The sequence below is a fragment of the Ornithodoros turicata genome, chromosome 1 (genome assembly GCF_037126465.1).
Source record: "Ornithodoros turicata isolate Travis chromosome 1, ASM3712646v1, whole genome shotgun sequence".
NCBI lineage: Eukaryota > Metazoa > Arthropoda > Arachnida > Ixodida > Argasidae > Ornithodoros > Ornithodoros turicata.
Window position 1 is genome coordinate 139,522,582 of NC_088201.1, and position 15,829 is coordinate 139,538,410.

The window sequence follows — 15,829 nt, forward strand, 5'->3', positions numbered from 1 at the left end:
GATTATTTTCCTCTGTTGTTGTTTACGTGTCGCCGCTTAGAGTGTTCCTCTGTTCTTCAGCGTTAAGTCTGTGCTATAGTGTTAAATTTGTAATATTTCTCCTTTTGATAAATTGATTAGCTGTTATTTCCCTATGTGTTGGATGGTGCGCAGGTTTGGCTCTCTATTAATTGTAGCTATTGATTGTGTTGTTTCTCGATATTTCCTTACGTCTATGCTGTTCACTTAATAAGAAATTGATTAATTAAAAGTTGTGTAATGTTGGAATATGAAACTTAGATTCCCCATTGCGCTCGAAATGTTATGACAGATATTCAATCTATTGCAATGATGGTTCTCACGTATAGGAATATTATACTTTTTATAAAACAACTTCTAATTTGATTGTAATCATATTGATTAAGAATATCTCCTTTGTAGTGGTATAGATTTTATTTCCTCTTGTGTTCGTGTCGTTCTTGTCGTTCGTGTTCCGTGGTCTTCCATACCCCCCTCCCATCTATCGGCACCCGTCTTCAATAAATCAGGGCAGATATTATCAGAGCTGGTTGTTGGCTAGTAGCGTGCTATGTGGTGAAGTTCATTTTTTAACATATCTATTTTCTGTGTTGGATTCATACAACAAAGTAAGGTTTGTAGTGTCTCTTAGAATGGAAATTGTATTGTGTTCGATTAGGTTATGTCACGATGATGATTTTATGATAGTTAAAATGATAGGTTATTCACCTCTGTTGTTTTGATTAAGAACAACTTCTTTGTAGTGGTATAGATTTTATTTCCTCTTGTGTTCGTGTCGTTCGTGTCCCACGGTCTTCCAGGGTCTCTGCTGTTCACAGTTAATTACATACAACTATCAGAACTTCCCGCTATTGCACTGATGGTTCTCACGTATAGGAATATTAGACTTTTTATAATGCAACTTGTAATTTTGTTTGTAATCATATTGATTAAGAATATCTTTGATTAAATGTGGTGACCGCTTCTGGTTTTGATATGGCATTGTGTAGCTATTATTTCCCTACATGTTGGAGGATATGTCGGTTAGGTTCTATATTAATGCTATGTGTTGATCGTGTTGATTCGAATTATTCCCTTATGTCTGTGCTATTCACTTCATAAGAAACTGATTAATTAAATTTCTGTCATGTTGGAATATTAAACTTAGCTTCCATATTGTGCTCGGAATTACTTACATCTATCAGGATCTCACGTCTCAGACTTTTTATAATAAAACTTGTAATTTTGATTGTAATCGTATTGATTAAGAATATCTTCTTTGATTAAATGTGTTTTAAATTTGCATTTCATTAAATGTGCATTTTAATTCTGATTCATTGAAAAATTGTGTGTATGATTACAGTTAATAAAAAATTATTGTGTTTGATCTGTGATACCCATTCAATGCTATTGTATCGTACCTGTAATAAGTATATTCTTTGTTACATGTATTGTATTGTGTTTCTTCTGCTTCAGCTTTTTTGGCTGGGTTTTTCTCCCCCACACAGAGTCACAGCATATTTCCTGGCACTATTGACTTTAATAAATATATTTTCACTTGTACTTTTGTGTATGCTATCCTTTGCATGTCTATTCTTGCATGTAAACCGCCCAGTGCACACCTGTTGTACCGTAAAAAAAATCTGAGGGAAGTCGGCCCAGGCTGAAAAATACGCTACAATAATCGCAGCCCTCCCCCGCCGTTAAGCGTGCGGAGAACCCTCCGTGTGAAGGTTTTTCGGCTGGGTTTTTCTCCTTCACCTGATTGGCATCACAACTGGCACAATTCCCAGCACTATTGGCTTTACTATTGGCATTACAATTGGCACAAGTCCCAGCACTATTCGCTTTAATAAATACATTTCAACTTGATTGGCATTACAATTGGCATAAATAAATATATTTTCACTTGTACTTTTTGTGTATGACTCCTCTTTCCGTGTCTATGCATGTTATAAGCGCGCGAACAACCCTCCGCCCCCGCGCCGCCCCCGCCGATAAGCGGACTCAGGACTCAGCGGTCAACGGCACAGGGTCCAAGGTTGTGAATCTCATGGTCTGTGACTCTCACCGTCCCTTTACTACTCCCGCTTCGTCTTCTCTTTTTCGGGGAACTTGGAAACGAAATTGGGACAACGTACAACGGGGATAGCTTTCAATAGCTATTCCCTTCGGGAGAGGACCACCAAGTCGTGAGATGGCCCATCATAACACCTTTCGAAAGTAAGCAAGCTGGCACAGCTGTTTCAATGTGCGTTTTGTGACGTGGTTTAGGAAAGCCAAACAATGCAAGATTTAGACCCAATTTTTTGAATGAGACTTTCCTTCCGCTGCTTTCGTTCCTTTCCTTAGGAACTCACAAACTACTTTCGTCAGCAGGTCACCTTCTTTAGTTAATGGCAGTTTCGAACGCGGCTTATGCTTTCCCAACAGAAGGAATCCTGAGTGCTTCATGCAGCGCGTCTGATAGCGACAGTACAGATTATAACTACAAAACCATATCCTAAAGACAAGCTACCATGTTTATTTTGAAACTAACAATGTTTTAAAGTTTTACTACATGTGCTTCAGAACGGACAATTGAATAGATGATTTCAAGAAATGCAGGAGCTACCTGGGCACGCGTTGCACCCTGGGTGCTGTTGACATGAGGAAGAGAGAATTGGGAATTGGGTTTCGTTTTCGCTGACCTTGACACGCATTAACGTTGACGTATTTACGATATGCTGGCGGTGCATGCTGCCAATATCCGCCACAGCAGATAAGATAGCGATTCTGCTTGACCAAATAAGGAGCTATAAGGTCTTTCTAGAAACCAAGTAGACTGGTAGCGTGTCTACGGAAGCGAAAGTTGCAACGGAAGGTTTCTCCTCGACAAATGCGGCCCTTTCGTGTTTGGGGAAGGAAGACCGACAGTGAAGGAGAGCTTAAAATTTGGCGGAAGGTCCTTTTTCCATGGAAAAGGGGGATCGCTTAGGAAAGTAGCATTGAAAAATCTGTGCCTCACTTCCGCAGTTGCCAAAGTAAATTTTACTTTTGTTTTCAGCTCAGGCGTGCATTTTGCATATGTGCTTTATATTCCACGCGCATCAGGTATGTAGTCACGCTTGCAAAATTCACATCGCGTTGTATTGTTCCTTTTTTTTTCGCTTCAAGCTTCCCAAGCTTCTGGAAAAGAATCGCGATTGGGGATTGTTACTAAATCTTGCTACCGTATTTTCACTTGGGATTGGATAGCTATTGGCTAGTGTTGTATGATTTTTAGAAACAATGTAGCCATCGTGTAGTGTAGGAGGCCCATAACGTCTTCGCACTAGTCATGCAGGGCTACCGATAGTAGTATCGATACTATCGATAGTACTATCGGTAGTTGACTGCCGATAGTAAGAAAACTATAGATAGTAAACTATCGATAGTCGGCTGTCGAAAAACTATCGGGGACCAGATAAAAATAGAAAAATAAAATGCTTCAGCATTATACAAGTTTTATAATACAACAGAGAGTAGCTTTCCCTCCGACGCAGAACCTGAGCTTCTCATGGCAATCAAACCAATCGCAAGGTGACGTGATACTCTCTACACTGGACTGACAGGGATATCAGTCTGATGAGTGCATACGATTTTATGATGAGCATCTTCTTTCGCTGCTTGAAGTGCATCGTACATAATTGCTGCTAAATTTTCGGATATAACATGTGTCGCTTGTGGTTCTGCATCCGCTGTCACTGTGCCAGTGTGAAAACGAAGACGGGAACGAAAGCATAGGTAGTGAGAATCAACTCTAGCTATCGATTGTAAAGGAAAATAAAAGAAGAGTGCTATCGGTAGTCAACTATCGTAAAACTATCCATAGTTTTTCTACACTATCGGTACTCAACCATCGATATTTTCAGACTGCCGATTGTACCATCAATTCTCAATAGTTTTTCGACTGCATCGATAGTCAATTTATCGATAGTTTTGCATTACTAATTCGTATCCATCATTTCCGAAATAAAAAATATCCGCTCGCCTCCATGCTTACTTGGCGAGAGCGTAACATGCGTTCCCAAACCTATTCGACCTGTCAGCTATTCAAGGGTCACGTGATCTACCCAACTCTGGATATGTTTGGGAATTCTCACGTAGTCGACATCCGTCTGAAAACTTCGCCGGAACGCCCAGGGAAAACCCGGTGGTAGAATTCCAACTTACCAGTACCTTAGTCTTCAGAATGACATTGAAGCTGACTGCTTTTATCCACTGTATTTCACCGTTGATTTTATTGCATTTAAGTACAGTCTGAAAATAACAAAGTTCACAGAAACAAAGGACTGTGGACGTAAACTATAAATAAACGAAGTGGTCGTTCATACAACTTCGTCTTCTGCCACACAGACGTGTCTTTGTTGGTGGCAGACGAGGCCCTCCTTGCATTCAGTTTTCAGTGGCAGCAACGTCAACACATGCTCGAGGCACCGCTCTCCATGCTCTGTGTAAACAACAAAGACATAGGGCGTTATATAGAGAGTGTAAGTCGTAACATACAGTGACCTGTTTTTCAAAAATGCACTGGAATCAGCCTCTCCCTGGTTTGGAATCGATGAGTAACAAATACCGATATCGTGTGTGTTTTTTCTTGTGTCGTCCTTAGCTATTACGCTCGTCTGCTTCGTTCTATTGACTTCCTCTCACTTATATCGCATTCTCTACCGAACCTTTTGGCAGTTGGAGAGTAGAGCACTGCGAGCAAGGTATCCCAATGAAATAATGGGGCTTCACCTCCCACGTCGAGGCGAATAGTGTTCTGTGCAATGCACGGTAACGACTCCTTGTCTTTTGGCACCCCGTCTCGAACACCTTACTTCCGAGGGAACTGCGCGATCTTGCGAAGTCATTTCAATTCAATTAAAAATATATTCTTGACACCTCTTCACAAACGCTCTAAACCTGGAGCTGCGATGGCATGCAGGACACAACCAGCTATCAACCGCCACATTCCGTAGTGTAGCGTTATTCTCCTTTTCTGATGCTCTGATTACATTAGCTTTCCTATGACACAGTAGCGTCCCTGATATACAAGTACACTAGCGGCCTTCCCAGAAAAGGGCACCTAATAAAGCGGCATTTCTTCGTTCCCATTTGCACACGGCACATAATATCTCCTTTTTGGAGCCTGTATTGCGTTCTCACACACACAGGTGGATAGAGCAAATAATGTACACACAATACGTCATGAACAGAGGAAGCCGCGTATTTTCTCGTGAACGGACACATTTCAATTTTTTTTAAACACCGCTCATGGAAGAATTCCCGCTCACCGGTGACACGAGAAGTGAGGGAGGAAATAAAATGAGAGGGAGAAACTGGAGAAGGCGTACAGGGAAGGCTGTGTTTCCAGTCGAAGACAGAGAAAAAGAACTAAATAACAAAGCGCGGCCACTGTGTTTAGACTGATGTGCACGAGTCCTTGCACCTGTCTCATCCGTAAGTGGCGACCTGTTGTGAGACAGAACCGACGTCCAGACTGACAGAGACTTCTATCGCAGGACAGCCGACGATTTGCACGTTACGAAACTATGGTACTAACACGCATTCTTTTCGTAATTTAATGAATGACTGTCCGAAATTAAATATTCCGGGACGATTCGAAATTCTTACAGTGACTCCGTAAATAAGTTCGTTACATCCTTCTGAAGTGAGAAATAAAGTTTTTTTGGCAGTAGGAAACTCGTTAGTTGCAAAGAAAAGAAGAGCTGGGAAGTTTATATCGAAACCGAAACTTCTGAAGGGCCTCTCTCCCCGCCTCCTGTAGCCTGCGTGACATCGCAGGCAGCTTCGTGCTGTCCGCCGACGACTTTTCGGGTATGCGCTCGCCCTTGGTAACTTCTTCGTGGACTTCATCTGCTTCCTCGCTTTCGTTCTAAAATCTCTCGCCACCGATATAACGGAACCTACAGAAAGGCGCGCTCGAACAATACCGGTTGACGCCCAGTGTTGCTAGATTGCTCTTCCGTGGAGGAGCGCCGAATCACTCAAAGGAAAATATTCGTTTTCTAATTATCTGTGCCACCTGGGGATAGGAAGTTGTGTTAATTGAAACATCATACTGTATGGATTGATCATACGGTTGATCATGATTGTTCACGTGATCCGATTGATCATACGGACATCACACGGTCGCATACTTCAGCACGTTTTTGATGAGCAGTATCCCTTTAAAGGGGCACTAAAGTGCAAAAAATTCCCCTCGTGGAATAAAAGATACCGTTTCCTTCACACCGACACAAAAGGAACGACACTTGTCCTTTGCGTCGTCCGTGATTTACGAGCAGGTAACGGACGCGTCAGGCAGCCTCCTGAGCGTCCTTTCCCGGGCTATCAGGGGAACGCACTCCTTCCGTTTAAGGTTTACGAGAACACTGCGAAAATTCCCCATTGCCTTTCTTAAAGGAGCGACGAGGTGGCATTTAATGTCGCTCGAAGTCCTGCCACATCTGTCAAGCTGTCCACCAGGAGTCACCATGCAAAATATTTTCGCCCTGACCTGCGTAATAGCTGTGCAATTCAATCAAGCAGCCGTAGACGGCCGACGCGATTATCGCGTGATATACTGGATGCTCCGTGCCTTGCTACTTTATTTTTACTTCGCAGCCCACGGGGCGTTACTACATGCCTGAGTTGTGCCTATGTACGTCACTCGTCACATGAGGAGAGTAGCATACGTCACGAGGTCCTCTCGTTCTTCTACACTCTACACTCCACTTCTCTACAGTGCGAACGTACCTGTTATCGCGTGGAGCGCGATCCCATAGTTGGGTTCCGTGGTGGTCGACAGGGCATTTGCACAGAGCATTGAATATTTTTTTATGGAATCACGTAACCCTAAAAGAAACGATCGGGACCGCAAGCGGTTCCGCCCCGAAGGAAAAGCAGTGAATTATTTCTTAGAAACACCTGTGGAAAGGTGGTTTCTAAAGTTTTTTATAATTCATGCTAACAATGTCACTGGTACTTTAGGCAAGTTATCACCATTTCTGACAGCCAAGGTTATCGAACAAGCAATAGGGAAGCCGTATCAGGCCAGGAAACTTCGTACAGGGGATATCCAGATTGAGGTGCAAACCAAGCAGCAGAGTTCAGCCTTGGAGCCACTAAAACAGATTGGCGATATACCTGTGACGGTTACGCCTCACAGAACACTAAACACAGTGAAATGCGTGATCTCCCAAGTCGAGCTGCTGGACTGTTCAGAGTCTGAGATTGAGGAACAGGGGAGTTTGACGGAAGAGGGTGTTGTTTCTGCAAAAAGGATAACTATGCGCAGAGAGGGCAGAGAGATTCCCATAAAACATGTAATCCTGTCCTTCAGGCGTCACACACTCCCACCGACCATAAAAGCCGGCTATCTCAACTGTCACGTTAGACCTTTCATTCCCAACCCGAAGCGCTGTTTCAAATGCGAGCGCTTTGGGCACAGCTCACAGACTTGTCGGGGACAGACGACATGCCAAAAATGCTCTGGAGAGGACCATGTGGCTGAAACCTGTCAGCATTACTTCAAATGTGTGAACTGCCAGGGTGGGCACCCGGTATATTCTAGGTCCTGCCCACGATGGCAAGACGAAAAACGAGCCCTCAAGATCAGAACGGAGCAGAACACCTCATACAAAGCAGCTAAGGCCCAACTAGAGTTCCAGAAGAAGAGTTCTTTCTCTGAGGTGGTGCGCAGAAGAGTGGCGCCCCTCAGAGTGTCCGTGGAGACACAAACCGTTGGGCCTCCACTCCACGCTCCCCAACAAAAGGAGAAGGACATGGAAGTGCGCCCTCCTCCAATATCTGCTGCCAGCCAAGTGGCTGGTACTAACGAGGTGAGTTTCCCAGTGACGAGGAGTTCCGTGAGTAACGAGGTGAGCTGCCGTAGAGGCTGCTGGCAGCCTCTCCATCTGGGAGGGCAGCACTAGTGATCGTCTGTAAATGCAAGCCACAGTATGGACGTCGAGGACGATGACTGGTCGTCGCAGAAGTCGTCGTCGAGTCTTCCTTCTTTTTCCCAGGCTATGAAGAAGAGAGAAAAGGGTGGAGGCAGGGGTAGAAAACCCAAACCGTCCTCCTGGCGCAATTTTGTCCCGTCTTTAACACATAACACCCCATCAAAGGTAGTGTGGGACAGAATTAGAGAGATCAAAGGAGAGTACAGAAGCTTTTCTGTCCCTCTGCTTCAGGTAAACGGAGTTCCATGCCAGAGCCTGGATGAACAAGCTGATGTATTGGGTCAGCACTTTCACAATATATCAAATTCCTCCCATTACACTAACAAATACTTAAGCGTCAAACGACGTGAAGAACAACTAATTATTTCAACAACGGGAGGTGAGGACTGTGCATATAACCAACCTTTCACTGCCCGTTAACTCCTGCAGGCACTATCATCAATAAATGTTAGTGCTCCGGGCCCAGATCGAATCAGCTACTCCATGCTTGCCCATTTGTCAGAAAAATCCAAAGAAGGCATGCTCAAGTTTTTCAATGACGTCTGGGGTAGTGGACAAATGACATCAGCATGGAAGGTCGCTACAGTAATTCCTCTCCTGAAACCAGGAAAGGACGCATCAAACCCTACGAGCTACGAACAGTCCTCACAGACAGCAAGTCGGCGCTGGAGGCAATGTGTTCACCTCGCTCGCAAGTTGTTTCTGACATCCGCTCACTGATCCTGACTGTGCACAACCTCCTCGTCAGCTCCGGCCACTCCGTGTGGTTTCAGTGGGTGCCAAGCCACATTGGCTTGCTGGGAAACACATGTGCCGAGGCAGCAGCGAGGCGCGCTCATGGCGCAGCTGAGTGCAACACTGTCGGCCCGTTATCACCATCCGTCTGCCGCATACACGTCCGCCGGCGCTTTTCCTTCGACACCCGCCTTTTCATGGAAAACACTGTCGCAGCCAACACCTTCCTCCACCGCATTGACCCGAAGATGGCCTTCACTGTGTCGCTACGGCTGTCTCGAAAGGAAGAGTCAGCTCTCCATCGTCTCACCTGAATGTTGCCCGTACTCCATCTTTCCTGTTCATGATCAAGCAGCGTCCCTCTTCGGCATGCCCTCCTGCTCCACCGACACCGACACCCATCATTTACTCTTGACCTGCCCAAGATATGCCGCTCCCCGGGCTGCACTCACGCACCGCCTATCTGCCCTGGGGCACGGAGACCTCTCTTTGGCCACCCTACTGGGCCCAGTAGGGCAGCAGCAATAGACTGTTACCAGAGCGCTATTATGCTTCCTGGGTGACTGTGGGCTCCTAGACTGCCTCTGAGCGATCGTGTACTCATGCTCCCCTGCTGCCAATGTGCCGCTTGCGTCTTTTTCCTTTTCTGTTTTTGTTAAAGGAATAGCAAGTGGGCTCCTGTCTGGCTGACCTTTCCTTTTTGCCTGGTTTTTCTTCTTTTTTTTCGTAATAACCATATCCCCCTCCCCTACGAGCTATAGGCCCATTGCTCTCACTAGTTGTATTGGAAAAAGTTTCGAGAGAGAATGGTTAATATCAGGCTGATGTATTACCTCGAAGTGAAACTGCCTAGACAATAATCAATGTGGTTTTCGAGCTGCCGTTCCACAACAGATCATCTTGTCCGCTTGGAAACCGCAATCAGAGAGGCATTTGTCAGGCGGAGTCACTGTGTCTCGGTATTTTTTGACCTGGAAAAGGCGTATGACACAGCACGACGGCATGCTATCATACTAGATCTGCATTCTTTAGGCATAAGCGGCTGACTTGTACGTTGTGTCTTCAATTTTCTTCACGGGATAACCTTCAGGGTACAGTTCGGTACCACACTATCAAGGACATTTGCTCAGGAAAACGGAGTCCCTCAGTGTTCAGTACTCAGTGTCACTCTTTTTATTGTGAAAATGAATTCAATAGCTACCGCAATTCCTCCTTCTGTGCCCTACTTGTTGTACGTCGATGATGTGCAAATCTCTTACTCCTCGGCAAATTTGAATACATGTCAGAGGCAGCTCCAGCTGACGATAAACAGACTTCTCAGATGCGCTGATCAAAATGGATTTAAGTTCTCCCCAGAAAAGACCGTGTGTGTCCTATTTTCCAGGAAAAGAGGACTGCTTCCAAACCCAACACTGTCCATCAATGGTCAGGACCATGCAGTCCAGGAAGAACACAAATACCTGTAAATGGTATTTGACAGAAAACCCACGATCTTGCCACACATCAAAGAACTGAAGACAAAATGTACGAAATCTTTGGCTCTGGTGAAGGTTATATCCCATAAGACCTGGGGAGCAGACAGAGATGTGCTGCCCAAAATATTCATATCAGTAATTCGGTCCAGGATGGACAATGGTTCTGTAGTATATGGTTCGGCTCGATCATCTGTCCTTAAATTAATTGACCCTATACATCATCAAGGGCTATGGTAAGCGATTGGAGCTTTCCCAACCTCACCAGTGGAGAGTTTGTACGTAGAGTGCAACGAATAGTCTTTGGAGAGACGTCGTTGCTACCTCGCTATTCTCTGCGCCCTTAAAATTAAAAGCTATCATCAACACCCTGCATTGTCTTGTGTCCAGGGCACACAGTTTCGTCGACTTTTCGGAAGTAGACTATCAGTTGTACGTCCGTTCAGCATGAGGGTATCATACTATCAAGAACTCTATGATATCTCCTGTCGGGATTCCTGGATTCTAGAATCCGGTCTGGAAGTCCCCCCGTGCCAGCCACAACCCGGCTACAATTATTCCCTAACCAAGTATGACAAGAAGGACACATCACCCCTGGTTCTTCAACAGGAGTTTGAAGAATTGAAACACTCCTTTGAGGATCACGTGGAAATATACACTGATGGATCACGAACCACTAGCAGTGTTTCGTGTGCCATGGTTTCTGCAGCAGTGACAAGGTCGCATCGCATAAATCCAGTGGCATCTATTTTTACTGCCGAAGTGTACGCAATTACTTTAGCCCTCAATTTTATGTTGCAAATCAGCGTTAGATGTGCTGTAATCTACACAGATTCTCTAAGCTCTCTACACGCCCTGCATGGTCTGCAGAGAACCAAGAAACTGTTGGTTAAGACAGCGCTTTTCTTGGTAAATAGGGTCATAAATAGTGGTTATAGCCTAACGTTTTGCTGTGTGCCCAGCCATGTGTGTATCCCAGGAAACGAACAGGCAGATCGAGCTGCTTCAGCTGCCCTTGCGTTAGAGATCAGTCCACTTGACATTCCCTTTCACGACTTCAGACGGGTGCTAAAAAGCGACATTAACGCAAAATGGCAAGAATTCTGGGATTCACAAACACAGAACAAACCACCTCGTAAAGCCACGCATCGGTCATCACACGGACACATTGGAACAGCGCTTCTGTGATGTCCTGAGGCACAGGCTCAGAATTGGACACACTTACCTATTACAAAGCCTCCTACTTCGTGGGGAGGAGCCTCCACAGTGCACTCACTGTGACGAGCCCATTTCTATAGTACATATTTTGATATCGTGTCCACAGCACGAACCTCATCGAAATTGTCACTTTACTGAGTGCTACAAGTACTTTTTACCTCTTCATCCAACTCTTCTACTGGGTGATGAGCTTTTTGTCCCTTTCGAGGACATTTTCAGTTTCTTCAGAGATATAGGAATGCTTGGGAACTTGTAATTTTTAGCTCAATTTTTTATATCCACCTCTATGTCTAGATTTGTTTCTCTCTCTTAATTCCATCATTTTTAGTTTTACTTCTAAGTTGACTCGTTTACAACCACAGTTTTTGGCGCTCTATGGTCTCAGTCGCTTTTGCGCCAAAAACCTCCAATTATCATCATCACCTAAAAGGACATCTTTATTACCGCTACACAGAAAACTATTCATTGTCATCTATTTCATTCCAATACACGCATTCAGTTCTTGCAAACCTTTGCTCATGGCATTAACTTGCGAAATATTGTTCTGTTGCTCGAGAAATACTAGCGCTGTTCTCAGTGCCGCCCGCGCATTTTCTACCGTCACAGCTGGTGCATCCCTGCTTTCAACATCCTATCTTTATGTGGAGTTTTCTTTCTTCCTCTTACATATCGCGGCTTTGCTGGCCATGCTGATGCCAAATAGTCGACGCTTCGGCGTGCTGGGTGAACGCGTAGCGGACGACAAATTCGAAATGCACTGACGACCTTCTTAGTCTGCAATGACCAGACTGCTCAGTGCATTACTTTTGTGTAACGTGGAAAGTCGGAACGGGAGAAAATTCATCCTAGCAACACCCTCTTTGTTCCAGTAAAAAGGAGGCCACAACCAGGGTTCTCGACCTCGCTTCACTAGACTTCCTGGACAACGACCGGATAACCGAAGCCGATTGTTCGGTATTAGTCACTTCTGTTCCCTGGAATTCTCGTCCGAGTCAGGAAGCTGATGTCCGGATAAACGGAGGCCGAGTACGTGGGGAGAAATTCGTCCCCGTACTTTTTGTCCAGAAGCACAGGGTCTGAATAAATGAAGCCTAGATAAGCGCGGATCGACTGTAGTAATAAATTGCATGCTATCAAAATATGCTCCTCAACAATCCTTGCTTCTTGAAAGAATTGCAACCTCTTTTTATGCTGAATACGCTTCTTGAAGAAGTTTGCCACCAGGCCAATATTTAGAAAACTGTGGATCATCTGTTGTTCGCGCCGGCTGCCTGTCGAATGGCAATACTGGCAGCAATATGCTAGTATTTTTTCCGCACATCTTGTTTTCAGGAGAAATATGCAAACTGTATCCTAAAAATACGTTGCGTGTTGTAGTACTTTTTGTCCGTTCTAAGTCATTGTAGCGCAGCTATCCAAAGACGACGACGAGCGCTCAGCTGAGGCGAGCGCGAGGAGCGACAATAAACCTTCAGTTGTTTCCAAAGCTTTGCAGGCTGCGGTAGTCCTTTCTTCTCCCTCCGCGTTGCCTGCCTCATTTGGTGACCCGCGTCGAACATACGCAGCCTTTGCCTGAGTCGATGGCATCACCCTCAGGCAATCATTCCTCCAGCGCCGATGATCCGCCTATTTCGACGACCACTACGCTGCGGTTGCCCCCTTTTTGGCGCCAGAACCCGCCGTCTTGGTTCAGACAAGTCGAGACCCAATTTCAGCTTCGACATATCCAGTCCCAACAGTCAAAGTATTTTCACGTTTTGGCTGGTCTTCCTCCGGAAGTTGCGGCAGAACTGGACGACGTCCTCGCCGCAGTTCAGCTCGATCAGCCGTACGACGTTCTGAGGACCGCCATCTTGGACAGAATGGAAGTGTCCGCACGCGCTAAACTCGAGCAGCTATTCTCTGATGAAGACTTGGGCGACCGTAAGCCATCGCAGATGCTCCATCGCATGAAACAGCTCCTCGGCGATTCCGCTACCGAAGCGCAGCAACCCATCTTGAGAGAGGTGTTCTTTCAAAGACTTACGCAAGCGATGCGTGTGGTTTTGGCAGGGTCGGAAGATTTATCCCTCGACCGACTGGCCACATTGGCTGACCGGATTGCGGATTACTCAGAGCCCCCTAAGCCGTCCATCATGGCCGCAGCCACCTCGGAGCAGTCCCCGCGCTTGGACCGCATTGAGCTCCAGCTTCAACAGCTCACTGATGCCTTGCAGTCTCTCACGGCTGCCGGCGCCGTAGCCGTTCCGCTCCCCTATCCCGCCGTCGCTCATCACCGACTCCTTCTCAAGAACCCCAGGCCGCTAACCGGCTTTTCTGGTACCATCATCGTTTTCGGCACAGAGCTCAACGTTGCGTCTCACCCTGCGCTTGGCAGGAAAACCAACGGGCCGATCAGTGATGGCGGCAGGCGATCCCGGCCCCACTCCCAGCCGCCTCTTCACTATACGCGACCGCATCGCAGGCTACCGTCTTGTGGTCTACACTGGCGCTGAGTTCAGCGTAATTCCAGCGTCTGCTGCTGATCGTCGCCGTTCCCACTCCGGCTCAAACCTTCAAGCCGCAAACGGCACAGCGATCAAGACATATGGGCTACGCTCCTTAACGCTCGACCTTGAACTGAGGCGAACTTTCCGCTGGGTGTTCGTTATCGCCGACGTCACGCAACCCAAACTAGGCGCCGATTTCTTGGCATTCTTCAACCTTGCCGTTAATGTCCGCCATCGTCGCTTATGTGACAGCACCACTACGCTTAAGGTAACAGGTGCCTCGTCTCCGCAAGCTCCGACCGGTATCCGCGCGCTTCGTCCTCCTTCGCCATACGCCGCGCTTCTGGACGAGTTCCCGGACATTACGAAGCCCTGTAACCTGAAGGCCTAAGTCAAACACAACGTGACACACCACATCGCTACCACCGGCCCTCCCGTCTCCTCTCGCTACCGCCGGCTCCACGGTGATCGTCTCGCCATAGCCAAACGAGAGTCTGAGCATATGTTGGACCTGGGCATCATCCGCCCGTCCTCCAGTAGTTGGGCACCACCATTACACATGGTACCGAAGAAAGACACAGGTGACTGGAGGCCGTGCGGGGATTATAACTTAACACCAAGACAATACCGGACAGGTACCCGCTGCCCCATATTCACGATTTCACGGCTGATCTTGCGGGCTGCACAGTATTTACTACCCTGGATTTGGTTAAGGCTTATCACCAGATCCCTGTGCACCCGTCCGACATCTCGATGACCGCCATTATTACACCCTTTGGGCCATATGAATTCGTGAGGATGCCAGTCGGCCTGCGCAATGCAGCGCAAAGGTTCCAGCGGTTCATCAATGACGTGCTACGGGGATTGCCATTCGTCTATGCATACATAGACGATCTCCTCATTGCAAGCGCCTCCCAGCAAGAACACATCGATCATCTCCGCCGAGTGTTCACACGCCTTCAGGAGCACGGCCTGGTGATCAACATAAAGAAGTGTAGTTTCGGACAAAGCGAAGCCCAGTTCCTTGGCCATCACATCGACCAGCACGGCAGGAGCACGCCCGCTGGAGTCGAAAGCTCAAGCCATCCGCAATTTCCTGCGCCCGAAAACAGTCCGACAGCTCCGACAGTTCTTGAGCTTGCTCAATTTCCACTGTCGCTTCATTCCCCACTGCGCATTCATCCTACCTCTCCTCACCGACCTCCTAAGGGCACCGCAACCATCCACTTCCCCGTTCCCCTGGTCTCCGGAAGCAGAGAGTTCCTTTCAGGCGGCTAAACAAGTTTTGGTGAGCACAACATTGCTCGTTCATCATGTTCCCTCTGGCCCAACACGCCTGATGACGGACGCTTCGACCACAGCCGTTGGTGCTGTTCTGCAGCAGTTTGCTGACGGCGAGTGGCGGTCGCTCGGTTTCTTCTCCCGCCGCCTCAAGCCCGCTGAAGCACGCTACATCACGTTCGGCCGCGAGCTTCTTGCCGTCTACGCTGTTGTGAAGCACTACCGTTATCTACTGGCAGTGGCGTAGCCACGGGGGGGGGGGGCTAGGGGGGGGGGGGCTCGAGCCCCCCCTACCTGCCACGGACCGGCCCACATATATCGTGCAAATCCGAGAACATAATATATGGGGGCGGGGGGGGGGGGACCAGTGTGACGATCGCGAAAGTTCTTGCAGTTCGTGGCGTCTATCTAAGAAGCACTCTTGAATGGTTTTCAAAGTATGAACCTTTCAAAATACTTCCAATCTCGTGACACCACCTCATTGGTCATGACAGCCTATACATGTAATCGTATTGTGAACGTCTAAATAAACTATTTTCGTTCCTTTTTTTAATCCTCAGTTTGCAGTGTGCACAAGTATGTGTGTGTTGTCGACACAGGGTCAGCGGGGGGGGGGCGAGTTTTCTTGTCGAGCCCCCCCCCCTACCTTGGAGGTCTGGCTACG

General features: G+C 47.1%; 1 protein-coding gene across 1 annotated transcript; it reads left to right on the top strand.

Moving 5' to 3' along the window:
* The first annotated feature begins 12,975 nt into the window (after nucleotides 1–12,975).
* Nucleotides 12,976–14,275, top strand: LOC135385914 (uncharacterized). The gene is made up of 2 exons (XM_064615541.1): nucleotides 12,976–13,714; nucleotides 13,773–14,275. The coding sequence occupies exons 1-2, from the start codon at nucleotides 12,976–12,978 to the stop codon at nucleotides 14,273–14,275; spliced, it is 1,242 nt and encodes a 413-aa protein (XP_064471611.1).
* The last annotated feature ends 1,554 nt before the right edge of the window (nucleotides 14,276–15,829 follow it).

What these genes read in the sequence shown, in the direction of transcription:
- LOC135385914 (XM_064615541.1), top strand. Translation starts at nt 12,976, where the DNA reads ATGGCATCACCCTCAGGCAATCATTCCTCCAGCGCCGATGATCCGCCT. An exon ending in GCCGCTAACCGGCTTTTCTG is followed by an intron (nt 13,715 to 13,772) that starts GTACCATCATCG and finishes TGCGCTTGGCAG; the next exon opens with GAAAACCAACGGGCCGATCA.